Source organism: Copadichromis virginalis, unplaced genomic scaffold, assembly GCF_057382275.1.
Source record: "Copadichromis virginalis isolate Kocher_CV1m ecotype Utaka unplaced genomic scaffold, C_Virginalis_male_GT1.1 unmapped_scaffold_1, whole genome shotgun sequence".
Lineage (NCBI taxonomy): Eukaryota > Metazoa > Chordata > Actinopteri > Cichliformes > Cichlidae > Copadichromis > Copadichromis virginalis.
The window spans coordinates 368,998-396,579 of record NW_028188589.1 but is presented as its reverse complement, the minus strand read 5'-3'; the positions used below and the strand labels follow the sequence as shown (position 1 = coordinate 396,579).

At 43.4% G+C, this 27,582-nt stretch overlaps 1 protein-coding gene across 3 annotated transcripts in view; it reads left to right on the top strand.

Annotated features, from left to right (window-relative positions):
- The window catches only part of ank2b (ankyrin 2b, neuronal), an 87,296-nt gene that overhangs the window by 42,278 nt on the left and 17,436 nt on the right, over window positions 1-27,582 (top strand). Inside the window, exons 19-44 of one of the 3 annotated variants that reach the window (XM_085450187.1) lie at window positions 130-228; window positions 329-427; window positions 498-596; window positions 681-779; window positions 2,075-2,147; window positions 5,603-5,744; window positions 7,721-7,808; window positions 9,402-9,505; window positions 9,722-9,760; window positions 11,395-11,619; window positions 12,573-12,671; window positions 13,631-13,785; window positions 13,869-14,080; window positions 14,311-14,515; window positions 14,599-14,695; window positions 14,763-14,991; window positions 15,186-15,311; window positions 15,433-15,555; window positions 18,919-18,951; window positions 19,165-19,186; window positions 21,112-25,638; window positions 26,103-26,180; window positions 26,314-26,445; window positions 26,562-26,699; window positions 26,919-27,153; window positions 27,516-27,576. In XM_085450187.1, the coding sequence (XP_085306313.1) occupies window positions 130-228; window positions 329-427; window positions 498-596; window positions 681-779; window positions 2,075-2,147; window positions 5,603-5,744; window positions 7,721-7,808; window positions 9,402-9,505; window positions 9,722-9,760; window positions 11,395-11,619; window positions 12,573-12,671; window positions 13,631-13,785; window positions 13,869-14,080; window positions 14,311-14,515; window positions 14,599-14,695; window positions 14,763-14,991; window positions 15,186-15,311; window positions 15,433-15,555; window positions 18,919-18,951; window positions 19,165-19,186; window positions 21,112-25,638; window positions 26,103-26,180; window positions 26,314-26,445; window positions 26,562-26,699; window positions 26,919-27,153; window positions 27,516-27,576 (7,539 nt within the window). The remainder of the gene's footprint in view (window positions 1-129; window positions 229-328; window positions 428-497; window positions 597-680; window positions 780-2,074; window positions 2,148-5,602; window positions 5,745-7,720; window positions 7,809-9,401; window positions 9,506-9,721; window positions 9,761-11,394; window positions 11,620-12,572; window positions 12,672-13,630; window positions 13,786-13,868; window positions 14,081-14,310; window positions 14,516-14,598; window positions 14,696-14,762; window positions 14,992-15,185; window positions 15,312-15,432; window positions 15,556-18,918; window positions 18,952-19,164; window positions 19,187-21,111; window positions 25,639-26,102; window positions 26,181-26,313; window positions 26,446-26,561; window positions 26,700-26,918; window positions 27,154-27,515; window positions 27,577-27,582) is intronic. The other 2 variants (XM_085450188.1, XM_085450189.1) reach the window with 2 other exon arrangements.

Here is a 27,582-nt window from a genome sequence, read left to right as displayed (position 1 = left end):
GTGCACAGTTCCTGTCCTCTGCTTCTGTATCCTGCAGAGTAATGGCTAAAGCTAGATAGTTTGGTATAGGGCACTATCATGCATTGTAAGCTAACAGCGTTAATGTGTGTCTGTGTGTTGCTCCTGCAGAGTGGCCTGACTGCCCTTCATTTGGCAGCTCAGGAGGACAAAGTGGCCGTTGCTGAGATTTTGGCCAGAAACGGTGCCAACCTGGACCAGCAGACCAAGGTCTGAAAAAAGGGTTTTCTTCCCTTTAATAACAGTAACAGCTTCTGGTGTTGTTATTCATGGCTTAAAGAAATGTAACTGATCTGTTTTTGCTTCACAGTTGGGCTACACACCGCTGATTGTAGCATGTCACTATGGAAACGCAAAGATGGTCAACTTCCTCCTTCAGAATGGCGCAAGTGTCAATGCCAAGACTAAGGTACTGAAAAGCAGCTGTAGTGTTTTAATGAGAGCTGAACAAACAGGACTCACCTCTGCTGTGCTTTCAGAACGGATACACTCCCCTGCATCAGGCAGCGCAGCAAGGAAACACACACATCATTAATGTGCTGCTGCAGTACGGTGCCAAACCCAACGCTACCACTGTGGTACGCAAGCACACACACACTAACACGCACGCGCACACATGCACACATGCACACACACGTATAATGCTTTGCTTTCCTGTGCAGAATGGCAACACAGCTCTGGGAATTGCTCGGAGGCTGGGTTATATTTCTGTAGTGGACACACTGAGGGTTGTGACTGAAGAGATCATCACCACCACCACGGTACGTCACACACACCTGCACACTTCTTAGAGCCTGTCCGAGCTGCGATAGGCCGGCTACACCTTGGACAGCTGGCAGAGAGATAAAACTCTCAGGTTTGGCTTTGACCTGCTGGAGGAAAACAGAGCAGCCAGAGTGAAATTCATGCAGAAAACCTGAAACCTCCACAGACCTGCAGGGTCAGGACCCTTCTGTCCTTTATGAGCCTATCCGGTTGTTCAGTGATGACGTGACGAATCCTACTTCCGGGTCTAAAGTAGTCTGCGTTTAATATGGCTTTTGTGTTGTTAACATGTTTAATGTTTTGTATTTTCTTCTATTTGATCTCAAAAAGCTCCTAAAACAGTCAGTGATCACTGTTGACCTCCCTCGGCTTTTATTACCGCTAATCATTTATTTAAGCTCAGTTTCTAAAACCTTAGGATGTAACTACAGCCCAGCCCATGCAGCAGTATATGAATGACTAACCTCGTATTGTGGATGGATTATCTCAGTTGTTCTCCTGGCTGAAGTTTGGTCCTTTTACAGCATCCTGCCATGTGATTACATTTGTTCCTGACCACCGAGAACACTCACGGTAACTTTTATCCAGTGGAAAAAAAGTTAGCTTGTTTAAATTATGCTAACATAGCTGTGTTGCTAGCGGTCACGTAGCACATCATTATATACCGGCTAGCCAAACTTCAGTAACCCTACAAACGCCACTGCTGTTTAGTTTTCTGTCTTCATTTATGCTGGAAGTGATAACAGAGCTGTACGTTTGAATTTGTTTCCAAAACCCCACAGTCAGGACATGCTATATTGTATTTAGATAGAAGCTAGCGAGCTAACTTCCTGCTACCTCCGTTAAATGTCATAAATTCCGTTTTCATGGATGCCTGGATGTTAAACTCAATTGTTACACCTGTTAGAGCGGAGTTTAGGCCCAGACACGGCTAGTGACGTCAGACTTAACAACCGGATCAAGCTACCCACGACACACACCTCCCTACATCTTTTACATTTAGAAATTCACATAACTTTGTAGTCTTCATAAAAACAATGCATTTCTTTATCTGTCCACTATAACGCATCACTTTGGCGTAATAATACAACACTGGCTGAGATATATGAGAGCACACAGTAAAAATGATACGTGCCATTACATCAGTACAAATCTCTGTTTTTTCAAAATGACCACACGGTTGAATTAAGACAACAAAGCTAACTGCTCTGCATCAAACTGTACTATCTGGCTTTGCCTAATAAACTTACTGTCGTGTTTTTAACGGGCTCTGTTTGCTCTGATCTGGCAGACGGTGACGGAGAAACACAAGCTGAATGTGCCAGAGACCATGACCGAAGTACTCGATGTGTCAGATGAAGAGGGTAAGTTGCAGCTACAGCGTGAGCCTGCAGCCCACTCCCCAATGAAGAGAGCCACCTCTGGTCCTGCAGCCATGAGTTCATTTATCATACATTTAAGTTGGAAAACCTCCATCAGTTAATCCATTTCCATTTAATCTTTATAGCCTGCACACATTTGCTTCTTTGTTGGCATCTGTAGCCACTGTACTGGTTGTAACATGTAGCAGATAAAATGATGATACTGAGATCAGACGAGAACGTTGGACCTTTCTGTTCGTCCCTCTTTGTGGCTTCAAATGATTTTTACCAATCAGCCTGTGACTGTGCTGTTTACCTACAGCATGGGAAACCACTGATGATGATGTCATGTCAGACGACTCCATGGATGAGGAAGGTAGTCAGCATGAGGGTGTGTGTGCAGGTTTGCTGTAGGAGTGAAGGCATGGTGAATACGCCTGGACTGTACTAACTCTTCCAGAGGTCCAATCAAGTCGTTCAAGAGTAACAAGTGTTCACTGTGTGTTGGCTACAGACTTCAACTAATTATGTACTTTATAACATCATGAATGAATAATTTCTTCTTCACGGCACCTGTTAGCGGGTGAGATTTACCAGGGAGCATGTGAACGTGAACCTCAGAGGCGATGTGTTACGAGCAGGAATGGACAGAGCATCTCCAAACTGCCGTTTGTTTGGGGTGTTCCCGGGCTGTAGTGATCAGTATCCATCAAAACTGGTCCGTGGAAGTGACAGTGGTGAACCAGCAGGGTCATGGACGGCTCACTGGTGCATGATACTGCAGCTCAGGCTGCTAAGAAGGTTGTTGCTGGTTATGTCAGAATACACAGTGCATCAGTTTGTCGTGTACAGGGGTGCACAGAGCAGTCAGGGTGCCCACTGACCTCAGTGCACCACCGAAACAAAGCAAAAAGGCTTCAGCAATGAGTTTGAGGTGTGGATCTGCTGCTAACAGCACAGAGAGTCCATGGCTGGATGCAACAGGAGGATGTTAGGAAGTTCTAATGTTATGGCACATCAGTATAGGAATTTGCATGGAGGAAATCGCGCTAAGCTTAGATACTCCCGAGGTCTCCACTAAGCTTTGGGCTCCACGACTCCAACCATCAGGCCTATGATGTTGTTTTAAATGATGTCATATTGTCATGGACCAGTATATAAAACAAGGGAACACTCTTGTATCATGTTCAGTTGTAAACATGAGGAGCACAGCAATGACTCCAGCTCGGCTCGTTTCCATTCAGCTGTAGCTACGAACACAGTGTACACATGTAGGTGGGATCAGCATCAGTACAGCTGAGTCCCGTTCAAAGCTTTAACTGTCCTTTAAGCCCTTAATTCATTCTCCTGCTGCTATGCCTGCTTGTGTCACCGTTCTGGCTCAGCCTGACCCAGGATTTTGAGTTATGTTTTGGTGTGTTTTTGCATTTTGGATTCTTTCCTTATTATGATGCTGATGATTATGAATCTATGTTTCAGTTCTTCTTGTTCAGGGATTCGTTCGTAGGTTTTGTGTTCTCATGTTTATTGCAGGTTTAGTTCTGTCTCTGTGTCGTGTCTGCGTCTTTGTTTAGTGCTGTCTTGTTTCCTGTTTTACTCTGAAGGTTCATGTTCCTGTCTTATGTCAGTGTTTCTCGCTGTGTCCCCTTCTGTCTCTAATTCCTTGATGACTTCCTCGGTGTATTTTAGCCCAGTGTGTCTTCGTGTCAGTGTCGCGTCGTCTGTTCATGCGCCCTGTTATTTCTAGCTGCACGTCATGATTCTAGTCTGCAAGAGTCGGTATTGGACATGTTCATAGTCACTTTCTCCAGTCATGTTTGCCTGCACCTTCATGTGCCAGCACCGAGATCTCGTTCACAGTTTCTCATGTCGTGTTCACAGTCTGTCCGCAGTACTTCGTCATAGTTCAGTCCTGGTCTTCGTTCATAGCCTTAGTTACTCCCAGTTTAGGTTTTTACTTTTGTCATTCCCATAGTTTATGGTTTGTTGTTTTGCCTTCTGTATCAGCCCTGATTAAAGGTTCGCTTTGAGCTTAGCACAAGTTTTGCCTCCTGCGTCTGTGTCCGCACCTGGGTCCACCAAACACACTCTCCACACGGTCTGCCCGATATTGAGTACTTAATATAAACGCGATTTAAATTTACAGGTAACAGCTTTAGTCCTACAATTTAACAAAAAACAAACAAACAAGGGACTAGTTTGGAATTAAGAACATTTATTTAAAATGAAAAGCATGTTGTATGCAACATATTACAGAATAAGTAATTATAAAAAAACAAAATTAAATTTTAAATTTGTTCGTCTGTGCCTCGGTATCGGGGGACTTTTAACGAGTACGAGTACTTTAGAAAATGTGGTATCGATATCGGTATCGGTGCATCCCTAGCTGACACTGCTCTGGCAGTTGTGACTATACAAAGGGAACGTGGAGAGAGTGAGAGACTGTTGTTAGCACCCATCCCATGCCAACATGTCAGCAAAAAAGATTGTTTTACACTTGGATAATGTTAGCCAGTGGCTTGCATGAATTTGGAAAGATGTTGCATATTAAAAAATAATAATATTATTGATTTGTCTTTTTAAAATTGCAAACCAGAGTTATTCTAAATGTAAAGTATGACTTAAAACCTGTTTGCATGACAGTAACGCTGCACAGCTGTAGCTCATTACTAACAGGAACATCAGCGGTTCGATTCCCGGCTCCTCCAGCTGTTATCGTGTTATCACCAAGGCTTCAGCATTTCAGTGAGCCTGGCAGCTCAGAGACAGCGAAACGTAAAAATAAAGCGCTTTGTGAATGTGCACATGGGTGAAATATGCTCAGTATAAATATACTTATAAGTGCCAATCCATCTGTATGTCTGTTATAATACATGAACACAGTCAGAGGGTTGACTCCACTAATCGCCTGCACACAGTCATGCTGAACATCTGCGTCCTGCAGCCAACAGCGATGCTGAGCCCTGCTGTGCAGTAGTGGAACAGTAATAGTGCTAAATCACTGTTATGCAGTTAGCATAAGCCTTACAGTTGCTTTGCACAGTCCTCAATCGAAGCATGAGAATACAGTAGAATATAGAGATGCTGTAGCGAGAAGCTGTGAAGTGCAGGTCAGTGCAGCCACTAAACTGTGAAAGGTTTTCTTAACTAGAGACACAAAAGTGACGACGCGTTGAGATTTCCTGTACAGCAGCCCTGTGTTTCTTGTTCATGAGCCACATCAATGTCTGTTTTCCACTTTCAGCCAGATGTTCAAATGTCCTGTTTGTAGAGTAACTGGCTGTGATGTTTCCACCTGTGAACATCAAAACCAAAACAAGCACAATTACAGATTTGTTGACTTGTGTCCAAAATATTTCTAACAATATCCCAACATCAAGGTGCGTCACTGCGTTTTCTCATCAGTGGTTGGTTATAGTTGTGGTTTTTCATTGATAGTTTCATTTCTGCTTCTCAAGGTGACGACACGATGACAGGCGACGGAGGGGAGTATCTGAGGCCTGAGGATCTGCGGGAGCTGGGAGATGACTCCCTGCCAGGACAGTACCTGGATGGGATGAACTACCTGCGCTTCAGCCTGGAGGGAGGACGAACCGACAGGTGCATCAAACTCTGCAAAAGCTAAAGACAGAGACAAACTCGCTGTGAAACATATTCCTGGATGAAATGATTCATGCACAGTTGTTGCATATGTTCTCTATACCGCTTTACAAGCTGCAGCTCACACAGCTGTTTCAATAACACACTCTTTTCCCTTTTATGACATTTTATGTAACCTACTTGTGCATTTCTTCCCTTCCCACCCTCTTTACTCACATTGGCTCCGCCCCATTCAGTGTATGCACAAACAGCTAACAGCCTGTATGTTTTGTGTCTGTTTGCAACCTCTCCTCTTCACACTTCACGGTCTGCCTTTTCATATCTACATAATCGAATGCAAAGGTATGTGCTGACTCCATCCACGTATCTGGACTTCTAAGTCTTCAAGTTTATTCATTTATATAGCACTTTCAAAAACAACAGTTGTTGACCAAAGTACTGCACAATAACACAGTCATACCAGAGAAAACAGAATAGAGATTAAGAGAAAATAGAATCATGGAAAGAACAATAGAAACAGACTCATCTTGACTTAAAAGCCAGAGAGTAAAAGTGGTGTTTGGACGGGTTTGACAGTCTCCAGTGTTGGAGAGGTCCTGACATGCAGGAGCAATGAGCTCCATAACTTAGGAGCGGTCACGGCAAATGCCCGGTCTCTGTGTTTTAACCTCGACCTTGGGACTTGGGATCTTGGGGGAGAATATCGGGTTAGGAAATCAGGGAGATATATATGTAACGTCTTAAAAACAAGTGTTAAAATGAATTCAAAAGCTGACTGGCACGCAGTGTACTGATGCAAGTATGGCAGATGTGTGATCCCAGTTAGGAGCCGTGCTGCAGCGTTTTGGACTAGCTGCAGTCGGCCAATTGATGTAGAGGTAATACCAGAGTAGAGGCTATTACGGAAGTCGAGACGAGATGAAGGCAGGGATCACTTTCTCAAAATCTCTGAAACAGAGGAAAGGCTTTTGCAAGGAGGCGGAGATGAAAGAAGCCAGCCTTGATTATGTTATTTATATGTTTGTCCTAAATTTCTTGCAGAGGATTTTTTATAGATCTCGAGAGGGCCGAGGTGAAGAGGGTCACAAGCACCGAAAACAATGACCTCAGTTTTCTGCTCATTTAGGTTGAGAAAATGTAGCGCCATCCATGCCTTAACGTCTTCCAGACAATCAAACAGACCCTTCAGAGGATTCACAGATTTTCATCTCAGGGGAACGTAAATCTGAGAGTCATCTGTGTAGCAATGGAACGAGAGGCCATATTTATTTAAAACTGAGCCCATTGGAAGCATGTCGATTGAAAAAAGGACAGAGCCCTGGGGGACCCCACAGGAAAGCACGGTCTTTGGTGATAATGAGTCTCTGAGATTAACAGAGAAGGTTCGATTAGATAAGAAGGATTTAAACCATTCCACAACAATCCCTTTTATTCCAACGTGTTGTTCCAGTCTAGAGATGAAGGCTGGGATCTACTCTATCAAAAGCAGAACTGATAATAGAGAGTAACTCTGCTGCAGCTTTGGACCCACAGCTCAAACCCAGGTTGCTTTAAGCACATGAAGAGCTTTGTATTCCCGTTGGTGCTTTATAAAGCTGGGAGAGCACCGGTGACTACACTGGTAAACCACAATCTCATGTCCCTAACGACCACAGGAATCTTGGAGCGGTGGAAAGTTAGGAACGTGTTGACATGCACACATGGTGTTCGTGCTCCCTGAGCTTGGCTCGGCCTTCCAGCCGTATGTAATAAACAGATCAGATGCTTTGGCTGCTGCGTTCGTGTGTCCAGCAGCGCTGCTGTTAAACCAACACTTTAGGTACAGTTTTAGCTTTTGAACATGCTGTTCACCACGTAATTGCTGGACATTGATCCCGACCAGAACAGAACTTTAAAGATTATGAATTTCCTGCCGTGCTGGGTTGATATCATGGGCTTCACAGGTTTCATGCTTGTGTTTTTCCTGTGTGCTTCAGTTCAGACAGGTCCTTCACGCCCACTCACCACAGCTACTACTCTTCTAAACATGAAGGCATGATGGAGGAGATGCTCACCAGTCACCAGGTACGCCGCATCATCACACAGATCACTAATTCTGTGCATTTTTTAATGTTTATTGATAAGATTTTAAGTTCAAAGTTACATAACGTCAAACCAAACACACAACAACAAAAACACAAACAGGAAAGAAAAGGAAAAAAATAAAATAAAAAATACACCGGTTAGCCAGTACAAATCAAAAGTTCAAAAGAAACACCAGTGTCCAAAGAAGATGATCTTCTGTGTGAGGTTAGACAGGGCAACAGAGAGTTCACCAAGTCCAGAAGATGTGGGAAACATGTCCAGGAAGGAATCAGGGTTTCACACAAACACAAAGTGCAGTCAAATGGGTTAAAGTTTATGTTAAATTCCAATTAATATGATCGAGAAAAGGGCCCCAGATTTCGACAAACTTAAAATGGGTGTCAGCCAAACGATAGCAAACCTCTTCAATCATCTCACGTAGCCAAACCCTGAACAATGGAGGAGATGGTGATTTCTAGGCTCTAAGAACAAGTCTTCTAGCTACAATCATGCCAAACATTAAGGCTTTCTGAAGAGGACGTCTGAGTGCCAATGAGGTTAGGGAGCCTAGCACTGCAAGTACACCATCCGGCTCTAATTTTAAATCATAAATATATATTAAATATCTCTGCCCAGAAACTCCCGAGTGTGGGGCAAGACCAGAAAAGGTGACCAAGGGTTCCCTCCATTGCTTTGCATCTGTCACACAAAGACCAAATAGACGGAAAACTGCTGCATAGATTTGTTTTAGAAAAATGCAGACGATGAAGGACCTTGAACTGTATAAGTTGTAGTCTGGCATTAACAGAGTGTTCTTTAATCTTTTTCAACCCATTGGCCCACAAAGCATCCGATATGTCCACTTCCAAGTCCTTAACCCAAGCGTCCTTGATGTGGTTAGTAGGTGGTATACGTGTAAAAAGTGTAGTAAATTATTCTGTGCATTCTTAAAACGCTGCCGTGGGACGATGTTAACCTAAAGGTTAGGAATTATGACGCTCAGGCTGTGGCTGTGGACTGTACTGTTAACCACTCTGAAGTGCTTTGATTCTCAGCTACTTCAGTCTGCACATCAATCTGTGAGTAAGATGTTGTGTGAGGATGTTTAGCACCTGGAGGAATTAGAGTTAGAGCAGAGGAGTTCTGTGTAAGCACCATTTATCCAGCCTGGAGGCGGTGTTGCCTTGCAGCAACCATCTGACCCTTTCTGTGTGGAGTTTGCATGCTCCTCTTGTGTCTTCCTGGGTTCTCTTGGGTACTCTGGCTTCCTCCCACACTCCAAAGACATGCAGTTAGTGGGGTTGGCTTCACTGGTGAATCTAAACTGTTTGTATGTGAGTACGATAAAGACGAGGATGGATCAATGAAAGAAGGGCTGAGCGAGCCTGATTTCTGTTTGTCAGACTTAACACATCTGAGCTCTCAGGATTCAGCCTTAGAAGGGCTGCAACCCCACCCGACCCACTCCTCCACCCACGGTCCTGCTGTTTTTATGGGGATTATGTTTCTGTCAAATTCAGGAGCAAGTATATCCCATGATCTTCTCAATGCCCTAGATGACTGGTCTCTGATAAGAGGTTTGTTTCGTTCCAGGTTTCATCCCTTGCCAGGGAGACTGAGAGGGATTCGTACCGGTTGAGCTGGGGCACAGAGAACCTGGACAACGTGGCTTTGTCCTCCAGCCCTGTCCATTCAGGGTAAGCACAGCAGCACTGAAGGAAAGTCGTAAACAGCATTTACACTGTCAGAGTTCTGTGAATAAACTGTTTTCTGTGGATCTTCGTAGATGGAAATCCTGCTGAGCCCTGTTCTTTTCCTTCTGCTCGTTTTTTACACTTGCTGGGATTTCTCCCTCTCTGATTTCTTCTGCCTGACTTGTGATTCCTCTCTGTCTGTTGTGGTTGTTGTTTTAGCCACTCCTCTCCGTGCCATGATCATGGAGACCACAGCAGGTGACCTTCTGCACCTTGGTTGCACCTCATTCCCCTTCATCACCGTCCTTCTCCGCTCAGTGTGCTCTCCCTATGGAGAGGTGTATGTGTTGCACCGTCCTCGACAGACAACATCTCGTGTATATTCCTGTATTCTCAGCCTGAACGTAAATTAAACATAAACTCTCTGAATGATTTTCCAAAGTTGGCATCATGACACTGCAAGTTCAGGAAAGTTTAGATAAGGTTGAAGGTTGAGGACATGTTTGTCGACTTCATTCAGTGTCTCGTGAACTGTGCATTTCTACTAACATGCCACGTGGTGTGGAGACTATTAGAATAAACTTACAGTTTACTCTAATCTCGTCTTCTAACATTACTTTAATGAAAACATTCTTGGCAAATGCTTTCGCTTTCGTCCGTCTTGCGCCGGTCCAAGAATTTCACCTCTAGCGGCACAATACGAATGCCCCCGGCCGTCCCTCTTAATCATGGCCCCAGTTCAGAGAGAAAACCCACAAAATAGAACCGGAGTCCTATTCCATTATTCCTAGCTGCGGTATTCAGGCGACCGGGCCTGCTTTGAACACTCTAATTTTTTCAAAGTAAACGCTTCGGACCCCGCGGGACACTCAGCTAAGAGCATCGAGGGGGCGCCGAGAGGCAGGGGCTGGGACAGACGGTAGCTCGCCTCGCGGCGGACCGTCAGCTCGATCCCGAGATCCAACTACGAGCTTTTTAACTGCAGCAACTTTAACAGCTGTTTCAAGTCTGTCGTTGGGTTTTCTAACCTGGTTGTTTGTTTGGCTGAAGCTGAGCCAAGAACCGTCTTTAGTGTCATATCGTCATTTCATCACAGTCGGTCTTTACCCCGCTGGGATGTGTGATCCATACGCATACTTGTGACTGTGCATGGAGAGCGAAGGTCAAACCTGAATGCAGAGCAGCTCTCGTCCATTCAGTGTTGAGAAAACAGAAACCAAAGGTTGAGCGAACGTTAGCTACCATGCTACAATCATAGAGTTGTCCATGGTAATGAGTAGTCTATGTTAAAGTGCAGCTATCCTTTTTTTGTAACATCTCTATTTGAAGATTAAACATAATAAAGAAAATGCATTGTTCTGGTCTGCTGTTTCCACGAGCATAGATTGGCTAATGCTACGTGATGTGAGCTAGCTTAAGTTTACTATTACTGACCTCGCTGAATCAGTTCACTAAAGTTAAGACTATGCTATAGTTGTGCTGTTGTTGCTTCACGGTCTAAGATAGATAAGCTCACTTAGAAAAAACCATAAATACATATAGTTCATGAAGAAAGTGTGTTTGCTTCTTTAGAGAAGGAAAGTTTGATGAACAAAAGTGTCCCAGGCCAACACGCCGACAGGATCTTCCTTAGTCCTCATATCTCGTGCTTTCTTGTCTTAACGGGGCCTTCTTGATTTTGAGATACGTAGTTAACGACTTAACTGTTGCTTGTGTTCAAAAACTCGAGCAAGTAAACAGCGGTGGTCCTTCGTGTAAGTGTGCATCTTACAAACTGTTCAAACCAAACAAAGCTTTGCCGTCTGCTTTCTCACCACTTAATGGAGCTGAATTAGACTGAACCGGACAATATTGGCGTCTCATTCGTGCATGTATCTCCTGCTTCCTCTCAGCTTCCTGGTCAGCTTCATGGTAGACGCCAGGGGCGGAGCCATGCGCGGCTGTCGACACAACGGCCTCCGCATCATCATCCCGCCGAGGAAGTGCAGCGCCCCGACGAGAGTGACGTGCCGACTGGTGAAGAGGCACCGTCTGGCCACCATGCCCCCGATGGTTGAGGGGGAGGGTCTGGCCAGCAGGCTCATCGAGGTGGGACCCTCTGGAGCCCAGTTCCTTGGGTAAGACAGGAATAGTGACTGTAGAAGCTTCTGGATGTGTGGAGGTTAACAGTTGAAGTCTATTTATGTCAACAACAGTTGCCTCAAGGCGCCTTACACATACACATGATATAATATTATTTGCTAGTAGCTTTGAATGTTTTATGGCAATAAGTTTCCAGGCAGGACGAAAAGTGCTTCTTTCCTTTGAACATCTATCCTGTTATTAATTTGTATCCCGTATAAATGCAAAGGTTACAAAGTGCTGCCCTTTTCTTTCAGATTAATTTGCCAGCCTCTGCCTGACTCAGACTGTCTCTGTATTTGCTCTCGCTTCCTCCCAGTGCCAGCGGTCTGCCAGCATGGCCTGTTTACTTTCATAACAGCTGCAGCGCGACTCTTTCTAACCTTTCTCCCTAACACTTGATGAAACAGCTTTTCTTATTAACTCCAGCTGCAGTGTCTCGCACCATGATTGGTTTGATATGTGGACTGAAACTCTGCCCTCTGCTGGTAACGTTTGAGATGGTCACAGTTACAGATTTGCTGCAGATGACAGAAGTTTTTGCTGTGATGTGAAATGTTTCTGCAGCTCTGCAGTGAAACTAGCCCCACACGGCCACAATGATGAGCTCATTTCAAATAAACAGATTTAATTTGAATAAAAATGCAGAATAATAGTCTAACAGATTCAAACTGGCTTTATCAGAGGACTTCTTCAGTGACCAACACAGTGTGTGTTATGGAAATGCAAAGAACTACAAAGTCAGTCTTCTTTATTATGAAAAGAAGGACTTGAGTATAAATATAAGCGCAGCTTTGGGGTAAATGTTGTATGTTTTTATTTGTCATTTCTTCGTGATGCTCTATTGGACGTCCTAACTGTGCAGCTAAGAGAAAATCGGCGCTCAACCCAAACATTGTGTGTGCTCTTTCTTCCTCACTGCTGCATATGGACGCTCGGTCAATCACAGTAAACTCCACCTCCCCAGTGCCCCCCCACCTCTAAATGAGGGAGAGAGTTTGGTTACCCGAATCCTCCAGCTTGGTCCACCGGGGACCAGATTTCTTGGGTAGGGTGGAAACCAGTCTGTGGTTTTGCATATGAAACAATCCATGGATGCCAGTTTCTTTGTTACTGTGCTGTCGTGTTTGTGCTAATGCTGCATAATCCACTTCATTTAGTGTCCGTGCTTCCAGCCACTGCTTGTCACTTCTCTCCTTCCTGCTTTGCCGTTTCCCTTTTCTTTCTTCTCATTCTCGGGGGAAGATTTGTCTCTCACTTATGTGTGAAATTTAAATGGTTGTGTGGCCTGTAAGTCGAAGGGAAGCAGGAGAATATGAGTGTACGCTTCAGCGATCGGCTCTGTATGGTTTTTATTTCGAGTTTATAAGAAATCACATGATGTCACCAGGCAATATTTGGCCTTTTCACTATATTTTAAATTGATGTGTTTCTCCTGCCTGAGTGGTCAAAGTCATAAAATAACATCAACAGTATTTAGAGTGAAACATAAACAAATACTACAGGCCAGGTAACCATATAAATATCACATAGAAATATGTGTTTGTCCCGATGTTGGCCTGCAGGACGCTTCTTGTAGATACTCGTTGTAACTAGTTTGTGATTGTGCTCATCAGGTAAGTGTCAGAGTGACGTTTTCTAACTATTACAAATGGACGACACACTGATCATAAATCAACTTGAATGTTGTGATTCAAGTGAATCCACCTGAGATTTGCTGGTGCAGATGCTTTTATCCAGCACAGCTCTACATGTTTATCTGAGATGCTCTTTATCACCACATGTCAACACATCAGCTGCAGAAAAAATAAACTGTAATTTACATAGCAGTGAAGCCAGAGCAAGAGGAGCGATGCTGTGTCTGAAGCACAGGTACAGTCGGGCTCGTATCCAGATACAAAGATGAACAGTCAAAGAACAGGAGACTTACCTCACTAACCTGTTATATTCCATCACACCACGCGCTTAGTTTTACTTGGACTTACCCAGCGTATCTTGTTCCTCCAGTCCTGTCATTGTGGAGATCCCTCACTTCGCTGCCCTCCGAGGGAAGGAGCGCGAGCTGGTGATTCTGAGGAGCGAAACAGGAGAGAGCTGGAAGGAGCATCACTGTGAACACACTCAAGAGGAGCTCAACCAGATACTCAACGGCATGGACGAGGGTCAGTCTCCGACACTGGCTGACGACACCGCGGCGTCAAACGATAAAGGCCTGATCACGTCTTTTCTGTCTCACCTTCTGCAGAACTGGAAACTCCCGAAGAGCTGGAGAGGAAACGCATTTGCCGTATCATCACTAGAGATTTCCCACAATACTTTGCTGTGGTGTCACGCATCAAGCAAGACAGCAATCTGATTGGTCCTGAAGGAGGCATCCTCAGCAGCACCGTTGTACCTCAAGTTCAGGCAGTTTTTCCTGAGGGGGCGCTGACCAAGAGGATCAGGGTTGGACTGCAGGTAAACAGAGTGTGGTTAGCTTTTATATGTTCTCTGTTTTGCTGTCATTATGTTGTTCTTAATATTCAGAGCTTTAGTTTTAAACCATGGAAACAAAACAGACTCAACCTTCTTAAGTTGCTGTGATTCATGTCGATGTCTTTACTAAATGGACTAGAAAGAGGTGGATAAAGCACATGTGCTGTCTGCGTACAGTTGCCTCACAGCCAGGCTTTCCTCTTGTCTCGCAGGCCCAGCCAGTGAGCATAGATGTCGTGAGGAAGCTCCTGGGGAACAAGGCCAGCTTCAGTCCCATTGTCACTCTGGAGCCGCGCAGGAGGAAATTTCATAAACCCATCACCATGACAATCCCTGTCCCCAAGAGCAACTCCGACCCCGTCCTCAACGGCTTTGGAGGGGACACACCCACCCTACGATTGCTTTGTAGCATCACGGGTTAGAGAAGCCGTAGAAAAGTTCAAATCTTAACGGGTGAAGCTGAGACGCGTCTCCACATTCTAACATTTCATGTCACGCAGGTGGAACAACGCCAGCCCAGTGGGAGGATATAACAGGAACTACTCCGTTAACTTTTATTAATGACTGCGTGTCCTTTACCACCAACGTGTCTGCCAGGTAAACCAGCTGAACCAAATATCAGCCACAGACACCAGCTCGCTCCTAACCCTCTTCTGATTTCTAGGTTCTGGCTCATAGACTGTCGGCAAGTCCAGGAAACGGTCAACTTCTCCACTCAGGTGTATCGGGAAATCATCTGTGTCCCTTACATGGCCAAGTTCGTCATCTTTGCCAAGACCCACGACCCGATTGAGGCCCGATTGCGCTGCTTTTGCATGACTGATGACAAGATTGATAAAACACTGGAACAGCAGGAGAACTTCGCCGAGGTGGCGCGCAGCCGAGATGTAGAGGTGAGAAAGGAGAGCGGAGGGAGTCTAACACCAAGTTATACAAGACAGAGTTCGGAAATGAAACCCCAATAAAATAAAAAACCTTTGAGCGGTCGACTCCAGTCTAAGAAGAAGAAATATCTAAAGAAGGGTGTAAACATGTAAGATGTCAGGCGTGATTATTCCATCATGTATGCATGTGTTACCTTTACTAGGTCCTGGAAGGCAAACCTATCTATGCAGACTGCTTTGGTAACCTTGTTCCCCTCACGAAAAGCGGCCAACATCACCTCTTCAGCTTTTACGCCTTCAAGGAGAACCGGTTAGCACTCTTCATCAAAGTGAGTCATCGTTTATTTCTTCTGAGCAAGTGCTGCAAGTGTCAGCCAATGTTCTTCGTATAACATGGAATCGGTTTAGCAATGAGCAGCTGGCTAACGTTGACCCGCTTGGCTTTGGCAGATCAGAGACAACACTCAGGAGCCGTGTGGCCGCTTGTCATTTATGAAAGAACCCAGGAACTACAGGTCACTTGCACAAAATGCTATATGCAATCTCAACATCACACTTCCATCATACTGCAAGGTAAGGATGGCGCGCCGATGCTGCTGGCGGTCGTGTGTCTTTATGAGTAAAAGCTGCGTGCTGGTTTCAGTAGTTTAACATGGAAAGTCCTCTGGTTGCTTTAACTCTAGACCGTGTTGCAATAAGACATATTATCAATGTTCCCTCTAATGTTTCACGTGTCTGAACACACAAACTCCCTGAGCGTCGCACTGTGAGCAACGGCAGACGTGTGCACTGTGGTCACGCCAGCATCCAAGTTACATGTTTATTAAAGTAATCAAATTACAGCATTTATGTTCGACTACTTTTAATTAACTGCTTTAGTCCACTTACAATGAAAATTTAAACAAATCTATTTCGTGACCTGTAGCATGTTAACACTATGGAAGTAAAAAATAACTTGAACTCCAATTTTAAAAACATTTTCTTTTTTATTTTTATTTATTTATTTTTTTGCTCTGACTTGTATTATGAGTCTGTGGTCTGGGAGAGAGTCTGTAACTCTGTCTGCAACATACAGTAAATAATGACCAATGTTGGGCAGTTAATTATATAGTGACTTCTTCAAAAAAGTAACTGAGTTTTGCAAACAAAGTGTTTTGCAGCTGTTTACCTAAAAATGCAGCCAAGGCGTTTTTTTTAAATAAACATTTCAAACTATTTACAGAACAATCAGCTGTTCTGCATCAAATCTGATGCCACACAAATTATTTGTGCCGCTGCAAAAAATAATTTCTGTCCACTATGAGATGAAGGAGAACAACAGCCTGATACCTGCAGGCCTGACAGCAGCAGATGTATCACTGCTGTAACACCTGTAAACCATTGTTCTGACACACACAACAAAACTATTGACTACACTACACACTAACTACACACTAACTACACACTAACTACACTCTAACTACACAAGATTTGTGCTAAACTTGGCATTCGCATCTCAAACACGCCGTCACTCCTAAAACTTCCCCCTTCCTAAACAACTAAATGTCATGTTGCCATATCATTTTTTGATTGGTCGACATGGTGCATTTTTCCACCAATAGGAAAGGCTGGGGGTTGGTATTGTTTTTGCTCACAGGCTTTCGAGCGTTTTCCTTATAAAACGCCGTTTTTACCGTTTCTTCCTGCAGTAAATATAAACAACGACAGTATTCAGGAAGGAAAACAAACACTGCAGATATTTTATCATAACTCTGGTTTTACGTGGCCGATCAACACAATTTATAAACTGGTATAAAGTCCTCACTTTGTCCGTCAGTTGTTCCGTCTGTCCTGCTCACATCTCCAATGGTTGTACACGTTGTCATTAACGTGGCTTCACTCCACATCAGCCGCTTTGCTAAAACACCGGTGTCGCACATAAGGACGCTGTCAGAGCCTGTCAGCCACGTTGATTAGCTGCGTATATCTGCGTATATATTACAGCTGCGTATACTGTAATACACTCACATATCTATATTATTGCTAATATATATTGTAATATATCTATATCACTAAAGCACTTCTGGATGGATGCAAACTGCATTTCATTGCCCTGTACCTGTGCATGTGCAATGACAATAAAGTTGAATTCTATTCTATTCTATTCTATATACGAATGTGAATCGCGTGATTGGCTGGACTACGGGATAAGGTGGCCTCGTTCTGATCCCATACGGGAGCAGCCAGTCACTGACTAACACTGCAGAACAGGATTGTTAAAGTTTTCATTTTAACTTAAGGTTCGATTGTTTTCTGTGTGCAGAGACCTGCCAGCAGTGCACAACTGCACACGCGCAGCTTAGAGGGAACGTTGCATATTATGTGCTAATGTCCCACTGATCAACTCCCTCAACTTAAATGAAATCCAAATTATTTTCATATTTGGTGTCCTAAATATAATTCTAAGCACTCAAAGATTAATAGTAACTGTCTTTAACACTGTGGATAGTGTGTGGTGTCATGTTAAAGCCCTGTGAAATATGTTTGTTTTTGCATAAACAGCTGTGGTCAGCAGTGTGCCTGGACTTATCATGGGCGTGAATGTCACGGTCATTTTATGTTCTTGTTCCAAGGTGGATTCATGGCACAAAATACATGTTTAATGGCTTTAAATAAGAAGGTTACTTTAGCTTTTCTTTAATCCACAGAGAGACTAAACTGTGCATACAGACTGAAATATATGAGTGTGCTGCTGAAGGCTCTGCAGTCAGAGTGATGGTAGGCTCTAAGCCTAAAACAGATACTACATGTGAAGAAAGGTTTTAGTTATAATATCCCCTCACCCTTTAACAAAATTAAAACTAACTGAATAAAATCTTACCTCTAGTGTTTGTCATAAATAAAATAATAAGTAATAAAGACTAACACGGAAACTAAATAAACAAAAAAGAAACATTTTCAAACAAAACAAAGGCACAAACCCGCCCTCCAAACTAACTCGCACTAAGCTAAATGACAAACTAAGACTAATAATAACTCTGGTAGTTATAATTCTCCACAACTGGTAGTTTCTTTTTGCAGCATGAAAAGGGTTTATCTGGCAGCTCTCACTGGACAGACCGATCCTCAGAGCAACGAGGAAGTCCAGGGAGAGTTTTGCATTAGCACGTTGGCGGTCTCTGCCACCATTTCTAACAGCTACAGTTCCTGTAATCATCAGTTCAAACAACTGTATGTAAGCACAAGTTATTTCGATTTATCACCACTTTGTCCAGATCTGCTAGAAGACCCAAAGTGTGACACTATGACAGGAAATCTAATGATCAGGGACAATCTAGCACCAAAGCTCAGGCGTTCCAGTGTCCCTGTCCACAGTGACGGGAGGGCTCACCGTGGACTCGGAGGGCGCTCACCAAGAACGAACCCCCTGCTCCAAAACTGACACCTGTAATCTTGACTGAAGTTTGCAGCTGCACATGTTTTTTGGCCAAACAAGGCAAAGAGTTATCTGGCCACAATGACAGAAGCTGGTGAGGTTCAAACCCCAGATCCCAGACAGCCGCTAAATGAACTCAATTTGGCCAAGGAGAGACAGAATTATGGCAGATGCTTTTGGTCAAAGGTACCAAATATGCATCTATAACTGTGAGCCTGTGTGGATTAGAAAGAATCCAAAATAAAGTAATTAAAGATTTATGTTGCAGAATTATTCCCCCAGTGAAAAAGCCCAACATGACCATAACATCCATGCCCAACGTCTGAGCACAGCTGTAGCACACGTGTAATATATTTACCTAGTCCGTCTCTGAAGACCACTTTGACTTTCACTGACATCCACACTGACCTCTTGTTTTTGTTGCTATGGTAACCGTTGGTTTGCCCTTTGTCTGACCTTAATACTGCTCTTGTTTCTATTTGTACATCGTTCTGCTTCTTGCTGCTTCTTGTTCCCCAAAGGAGTCTGATTCAGACCAAGAACAAGAGGAAGAGGTAAAAGCAGCCAGCGCTTCTCATTTCCCTCGTCTTCCCATTAGCTCCACTAATCTGTCTTTGCCTCTGTCTGTAGTTTAGACTGTGATTCAGCAGTGACTTAGCTTATCTGTGCTCTTTCCCTCAGTAATAGGTGTAGTGATAGTTAAAATAATTAGCACGTGCAGCGGTCAAAACATCCTAACTGTTGTATTTCCATGTGATCTTTTTCAGACCAACAGACTGCTCGAGAAATGTAAGACGTACTTTTACTTACATACTTTGCTCTGCAACTTGTACTAATGTGGTTGCTGCTCTTTGATAAAAATGCATATATTTATTAATCAAAATAATATTGGTGTAAATGGTGTGAATAAGTCTAACATTAGTACTGAGAATGCAGAGGAATAACCAGACTCATACACATTCACCCTGAAGTCCATCTTTTCAAAGTTATGTTTCTCTCTACTTTTCTTGTTTCGTAATGATTTACACCTCATTGTTTCAATTTAATCCAATTTCATTCTTTTACAATGCGAGATTGGAGATACGAAGAAAGAGTTAAACAATGCAACTTACGTATGTACATAAATATGATCTTCATTCATACTGTGGTGATGTTTATGTGACGGCCTATATATACATATATTTCTATCTATGTGCTAGCCTGAAAGCCAGCGTAGCGCTAACACTGTCATAATCGTGGTTGCTGATGTGGTTGCACTTGGCCCTGATTGGCCAGGTGGGTGGAGAAGTGCAGCTACTGTTGTGTTGTGCATAATTTGGGCTTTTACTCTGCATTTCCACACTTCGTTCTGCATTGGTTAGATCAAAAAGAGACTCTCAACAGTAAAATGATTCACAGCTGCTTGTGGGATGTGAGTTAAATGACTGTAGCCATTATACAGTAACAGAACAAATCACCTTTAAAAGGAGAAAGGACAAAATGTGATTCGCCATGAGTGAAGCACATCCAGACTCCACCTTCCTAATTCTGAACTTCCTTTTTCTTCCCAGTATTGTTTTTGTGGTGCAGTTTGTGCCATGTTGTGCTGGTATCATATGCTCTAAGTTCCTGAAGTTGGCTACTAGTGTAGTCAGGCTCCTCCCCCTCTCCCCTCCACCATGGCTTGTCTCGTGGTAATGTGAACATTCAGGAAAAAGTCACAAAACATGTTAATTAGATACATTTAACAAATCAACCCATATTTGTTAGCGTTACGTTTCTAAAGGACGTGTTATTGAGTAAAACTCTATGGACCGTCTGTATTTTCAACTTTCACACAGTATCAGTGTCACTGACATTTTAAAAACTGGAATTGCTAAATGAACGGGCCCAGAACTCACCACATTACTGAAAGAAGACAAGCAACTAAGTACCAACTTTCTCATCACTCTTCTCTATGACCTCTCCATCATCATTTCCCTTTACTTTGCATGGAAATAACTTGCCATACTTACAAATGAATGTGTGTGCTGTGTGTCTGTGTGATTATACGTACCGTCTTCTTAGTGAGAGTTCATCTTGTTTGCTCTGTATGTCACCGTTTTTTGCTTCTGTTTCTTTTTTTGTGAGTTTTCATTACGGTTGTCTTCCAAATGCTGATTTAGTCAAAAGCAGAATGGAGTGAAATAGAATTCCTTCATTCCTGCTTGAATTGAAATAAAATATATTAGTTTTGCAATAGAGCTAAACATGGCAAATCCTCATACGCCATTTACATTATCACTGGCTTTCTTTCATAGAGTTAGTGACATTTCCCATACATCTGAGCAATCTTGAGATGTTTTGATGTTGTTTCTGTTTCATATGTTTTGTTTTGGTTTTCATTGTTTTGTAGGTTTCTCTGTCACATGCTAGTTTTTTTATCAGTTCCAGTTTTGATCTGTATTTTTGTCTTGTGAGTGTGGATGCAAGTGGAAAAGCAAGTTATTTCCTGCTCATATCCTTTCCCATTGGTATGTGTTTAGCATTTGCTTTATCACAGCACAGACATATGAAACTACAAGCCTAATTCCTTTGATTCCCTGGTGTACAGTAGAAACCATTGTGAGTTTGTTGTCCTATGATCCCTGCGGTGTGCTCCAATCTTGTCCTGACCACATTCTCCAATGTCTGTCTCCTTTCATTTAAATTTTTAATTTTCTTTACTCCTTACTTGTTCTTCTTCCGTATGGAAGATGAAGAGACGGAGACGTCAGTCCTGAAATCAGAGCTGATTCGAGAACCAGATCTTCTATCCGACGTGTCAGAGATGAAACAAGATTTGATCAAAATGACTGTCATCTTGACTGCAGACTCCGCTGAGAAATCCCCTTCCTTAGGAGGGTGTGGTCTAGAGAAAGGGACCGAGGAAGTTTCTGGAGAAGCGTTAGAAACAATGGAAAAAGACTTAGAGAAAGTCAAAGAGGACCTAGAGAAAGTCAGTGAAATACTGAGGGGTGGAACGTATGAGGGTGAGGTGGCAGAGGAGGCAGCGAAAGCAGCTAGAATGGCTGAGGAATGGGTTCTCCTCTCAGACAGTGAGATAGAAGAAGCCAAAAAGATGGCAGCTTTAGAAAATCAAGAGCTCGTCTTACGGGAAAGTAGAGGTAACAGAGGGACTCCCAGACCTAAAGCCATCAAGGACAGTGGTGACCTTAAAGAATACCTGCTGGATGTACCAATAAGCTCTAAAGTTAAAGCCAAAAAAGAGACAAGTTTCCAGGAAAGATTCACTGATGTTGTGCTACGCAAAAGTACAAAACCAACCACTCCAACCAAAGTACATGACAAACCCACCACTGGTGATGTTAAAAAGCCAGTGAGACGGAAGGGAAAAGACCAGGGGAAGACAGAGGAATCGACAGAAACAGGGAGTCGTCTAAGCGTGCCCACAGCCAAGGCCCCAGCATCCCCTGTATCCCCAGTGATTGAAGAAACTCCCATCGGATCAATCAAGGACAAAGTCAAAGCCTTACAACAGAAAGTGGAGGCAGAGCAAAAGAGCAAAAAGGTCACTGGAAGCAAACCTACGCATTTGCCTGTTATGAGCAAATCCTCCCCAAAAGCCAAAGAAACCACTAAGTCAAAGCAGGCCCCGCATAAATCCCCTAAAGCTGATTCTGAAAAACTTGAAGAGACCATGTCAGTTAAAGAGCTGATGCAAGCATTCCAAACGGGTCAAGACCCCTCAAAGAGAAAGTCGGGGTTATTTCAGCTCAAAACATCCTCTTCATCCAAATCAGAAAAAAGCACTAAATCTGAAACTATCCACACAAAATCCACGACAAAAGCAGCAGCTTCACACGTCCCTCAAGAGCGAGAAGTGTCATTGGATTCCAAACCCCAAAAGAAACTGATCAGTCAGCAAGACAAAGACACAAAACCCTCTGCTGATTCAGAGCTAACTGACACTGTAGACTTTGGAAACGGTGGCCTTGATGATAGCTCTGGCAGCTTTAAACATGAGGGTGTGGCAGACTCCCTAAGTTCTGGAAATGGATCCTCTCATTTGAGCTCTGAGGACAGTTACAAACATGAGGGTCTAGCCACTCCGGGCACAAGCCCTGAAAGTCTAGGGCTTTCTCCCAAAACTGTAAAGCAAACCTCTACAACTTTGGCACCAGCTGCCACAACAGTAAAGAAAGAGAGTAAAGACACAGAGAAGTGTGGGGATTCTGGTATAGGGACCACTGGTGACCAACTCTCTACAGAATTGACCCTCCTTGTCTCTTCCAGCAAGGCTACAGATGACCACACTACAAGTGAGTCTATATCTGTTAAGAGGAGTGAGTCAAAACCACAAAAGCTTACAAAAAGAATTTCAGAGACTATAGAAACTTTTCTTAGCGATGACGAAAGCCCCGATCATCAGCTAGTATTGTCTTTAGTTGGGTCGTCAGCTCCTAGATCCCCGTCTCAGCATCACGAAAGCTTAGACTTACTTTTAAAACAAGACCCAGATGCTCTCAGTCCGTTAGCTGATGACTCTTTAACAATAAGCCACAGAGACTCGTTAGAGGGTAGTCCTCTCATGGAAGAAAATTCCTCCCACAAATCCCCAGACTCTATTGAACCCAGCCCAACTAAGGAATCACCTCCTCATGACTCCTTAGAGAGCAGTCCTGTAGAGCTAAAAAGCTGCCCATTCTTCCCACTAGGTCCACCTAGCAAATCCTATAGCCATCCAGAGCCTCCCAAAGATGCAGAATTCCCCAAGGAAACTGTGCCCAGTAGGCTTCTTCGAGACCATGAGGCTAGTGCTGATGATGACAGTTGTGAGCAGACGTCTCAGATGACAAGTTCTGGTAAGAGCCCCCTCTCCCCTGACACCCCTAGTTCTGAAGAGGTAAGTTATGAGGTAAACCCCAAACCCCCTGATCATTCATTCCTCTTTGCTCTATCAAAACCGGCTGTCATCCCTGAAGACCCAGAAGAAGATAATGCATCAGACAGCCACGAAGCTAGGAGAAAGATCACTCCTGAGGAAGAGATGTTTAAGATGGCAGCCAAAATAAAAACATTTAATGAAATGGAACAAGACGTGAAGAGCAAAACGAAGTCTAGAAAAGATTTGTTTTCTCCAGCAGATGCCAAAATAGGGGATGACAGCTGTGAAAGTGAGAAGCTATCGCAAAGTGAATGTGGGTTCAGTACACCCACAGAGGATTCAAAATTAGCTCTTTTTGTTGATCCCCTTATTAAAGTACAACCTCCCTCTCCTTTTTCAGCAGGTTTGAATGATGGATGCCACAGCAAAGAGGCCAAGAGCACATCATCAACCAGTGTCACCTCAGAGGGACCTCACTCTGTCTCAGACCAGCATCATTCAAAATCCCAAATGAAAAAAGAAGAAAGTTGCCCATTATCTGGAAAAGCCAATAAAGCCAATAGCAACACAAAGGCATCAACATCAAATACTAAAAATAGGACTGATGAGCAAAAGGAAGAAAGCTTAAGGAAATCAAGGGAAAGTAGAGGAGATGATACGCATGGTGAAGAGTTAGAGATTAGTGAGCCACAGACAGGTGTGCTGAAAAGATGTAGTAATGTCACAGATGAAGTTAAAGGAGATCAGGCCGGACTCTGTGAAACTGTTATTACAAGTAAGACACAGGAAACGTTTAAACCAGAGGTCTGTATCTACGATGACACAGAGGAGGATGACGAGACACTGGAACCTCCCAGGACCGAGTCCAAAGGTGTCACTGCAAGGGTAGATACCGAGTCTTGGTCTGCAATGCGGGAGGATGATGCCACTTTTGAAGCTCGCGTAAAAGAGGAGGAACAGAAGATACTGAATCTGGTTGTTGACCGTCAGTCTCCAGACACCACACCTGGTAGGACACCAACAGAAGAGAGCACTCCCACCAGTGAGCCCAATCCTTTTCTTTTCCAAGAAGGGAAGCTCTTTGAGATGACCCGCAGTGGTGCTATTGACATGACAAAGAGAAGCTACGAGGAAGAGGCTGTTGGCTTTGCCTTTTTCCAGATAGGAGAACAGCCTTTAGAGGAGCCCATCTTAGAAGAGCCCAGACAAGAGAGTCAAAGATCTGCTACAGAACCGGAAGTTGGTCTCAATTTAACACTAGAGGTTAAGACTGATAACAGTGAGCAATCCGAAGAAACAGCTGATTCACAGCTTCGGTCCTCGCCTGAAGATGAACAGCCAAGCTGCAAAGCTGATGCCTCCAAATCTAAAATCCCCAAAATGGGCATTTCAGCTTCAGCTAAACCTACAAAGAAAGATCGGACATCCCCAGAACTTCTAGAGATGAAAGCAGAGATAACTGAAAGATCCTTAGATTTAGACACAAGTTCCCTTGGTCAAATGATAACAAATGTACAGACAGCAGATACTACTATCACTAGATCAGTTTACTCTGAGCAAGGGGAAGAGTCTTCTGACTCTTCTCCAGAGGAACCACAGTCAGTAATAGAAGCCCCCAAAACAACAGGAAAATCCAAACAAAGCGCTTCCAGTAGTGTTAAAAAGACTCCAGTCAAAGCACCAGCTAAGCCTACTTCTTCTCAAGGCCGCGGTAAATCAACAATTCATTCTCCATCTCATGCAGTTTCCCCTTCCAGCACTCCTAAAAAAGAGGCCATCTCTACTTCTGAATCTAAATCTAGAATTCCAGTTAAAGCTAGCACGATGAAGCCTGACTCTACTGTCAAACGTGCTGAAAATAACCAAGACAAAAAACTTAAGGTCCCTGTGAAAAAGGATACAAGGAGAAAATCTGAGACAGATGCAGGTCCCTCTGTGGATGTCAAAACCAAGACTCCATCTTCCAAAGCCAAGAGTTTCTGTGAGGGGGAGTCTCCCAGGTCATCTAAAAAAGAACAGGGTCGTCCTTTGAGTGCTGAGGCGGCAAAATCTAAGGGTTTTCAGTCCAGATTGCCAGTCCGAGGCAAAAGCGGTCAGTCGTCACATTCAACAACACCCACTAAAGAAAAAAGGGAGCCCTATAAAGAGCCCGTTGAGTTCTTTGAAGAGATAAGTGATGAAGCAGCAAAACTGGTGGCTAGGTTGGCAGAGGCAGACAGAGAGCAAGAGGTTGCGGCCACCATCTCAGATGACGAGAGCAGTCTCATTGATCCTTTAGTCATAGAAAGAGAACATTTCCCTCCCTCAGGAGACATCTTTCCCATTAGACCACTGTGGGACGAACCTGTTGAGACACAGATGCAGCGAATCCCAGACGATAAAGTCCAAAGTCAAGGTATCCCCCCAGTTTAAGGGGCTATTCTCTATCTCTTGTGCCTCATTAGTACGATAGCTAAAGGTGCTGCCTCTCTGTCTCTTGTGATTATGTCTTCTTGAAGTAAAAAGGAAAACATGTTGCTTGAGCTGTGTTTTTGTTTGTAATGATGTCTCACTTTCCTTGTATGTGTGCTGAAAATCTCAAGATTGACTTAAAGGCTTTATTGTGAAAATAACTTTAAAGATTAAAATGTGACTAATAATATCCAGAACAATTAAGTGTAATGGCAACAATTGATTGAAATGACACATCATGCTCTAGGGTATAGGTCTGGATCCTTAATTAATCCTATGTAAAGACATCGTTAGTAGAACACAAAAAAGAAAGCCAGTGAAGGTGTTTTATTTTTTAATATTTGTGAACATATCATTTGGAACACATTGCGGTTCTGACCGCTCATGGCTGTCTGGTGGTATTTGCAGTAGATCCACAGGATGAAGCAGAGAGAAAAGAGCAACGGTTGGCCATTATAGCTGACCACCTTGGCTTCAGCTGGACGGGTGAGTGACACCTCATCACGGCGATGAAGCGCTCAAGCTCAATGCATAGTTGGCAGGCCCTCAAGATACACCAGACATTCAAATGTATCTTCAAATATTCACGATTGTTACTGTATCATCTTCTCGCCAACAGAGTTAGCACAGGAGCTTGACTTCAGTGAGGAGAGGATCAATGAGATAAGAACTGGAAACCCCAACTCACTTCAAGACCAAAGCCATGCTCTTCTGAAAGTCTGGACAGAGAGGGAGGGAAATCTTGCCACAGGCCAGTGTTTAGTTCCTGTAGTTGGTACACATTTCTCAGAATTATTGCTTTTTACTTAATAAGTAAAGAAATCTTGTTGTCAGCTTTGAAGTGAAACTTTTATTCTGTTTCAACAGAAGCAACACTTATCAAAAGACTGACAAAGATCAATCGAATGGATATTGTTCACCTTATTGAAAGCAGGACGTCTGAAGAAGAAACCTCACATACGTATGCAGAAATCGAGTGGACCATAGCACAGGACCATAGTGAAGGTGCACAAGCTAACCAAATACTTTGAGTATACAATACTAAAACAGGAAAACTGTAAGATTCATGCACGAGATTAGGTGATGTCTTCTAGTTACTAGACGTTTACTAGAATCTAGTAAACTGGCTAAAATACATTTAACTTCTGTTCAATGTGATATGACCGTGAGCTGTTGGCTGTTGAGAGGTTAAAATTTCCCTTCCTGTCCTGTGTGCCCGATCAGGTTTCGCTGCTCTTCATGAAGACATTGACAGCCCCAGGATCAGCAAGCGTACAGAGGCTGCAAAAAAGAGTCCACGCTCAGGACAACAGGTTCCCATAGTTTCAGCAGAAGACCTTTCATCCAGTTTGTCATCACTTCACGAGACAACAGGACGACCGGTGACAGACTCCACAGCAGCAGGCCTTCTTAGAACTGTTCACAAAGACAAGCCACAAAAAGAGATGGAAACAACACAGTGAGTTACTCTGAATGCTTCGTTTAATGTCACCCCATCCACATTATCTAGTTGTTTATTGACAGCCGTGCACATGTTCTGCAACTGTTCTGCACATCAACAGAGAGAAACAAGGAACACATTGCTAAGGTTAAAAGCAGTTTGCTAAGATGCTTCCTTTATTACTTCTTTTTAGTGATCGTTTTGACACAGATTTGCAAACTTAATACGGTTTTTACTACTATGCATTAAATATTGTCGGTTTAATTTCCTTCAACTTGTGAAATATATTCTTTTACAGTAATATGAGCGATTAGGCCGATACTGGGTTATTTTGGTCATTTGTCTCAGCACTGCATTTCTACATTTTCTTTTCTTTGCAGCTTATCACAAAGAACATATGAGGAAATGACAGACTTGGTACAAACTGGCAGTTTTAAACAAGTAAGT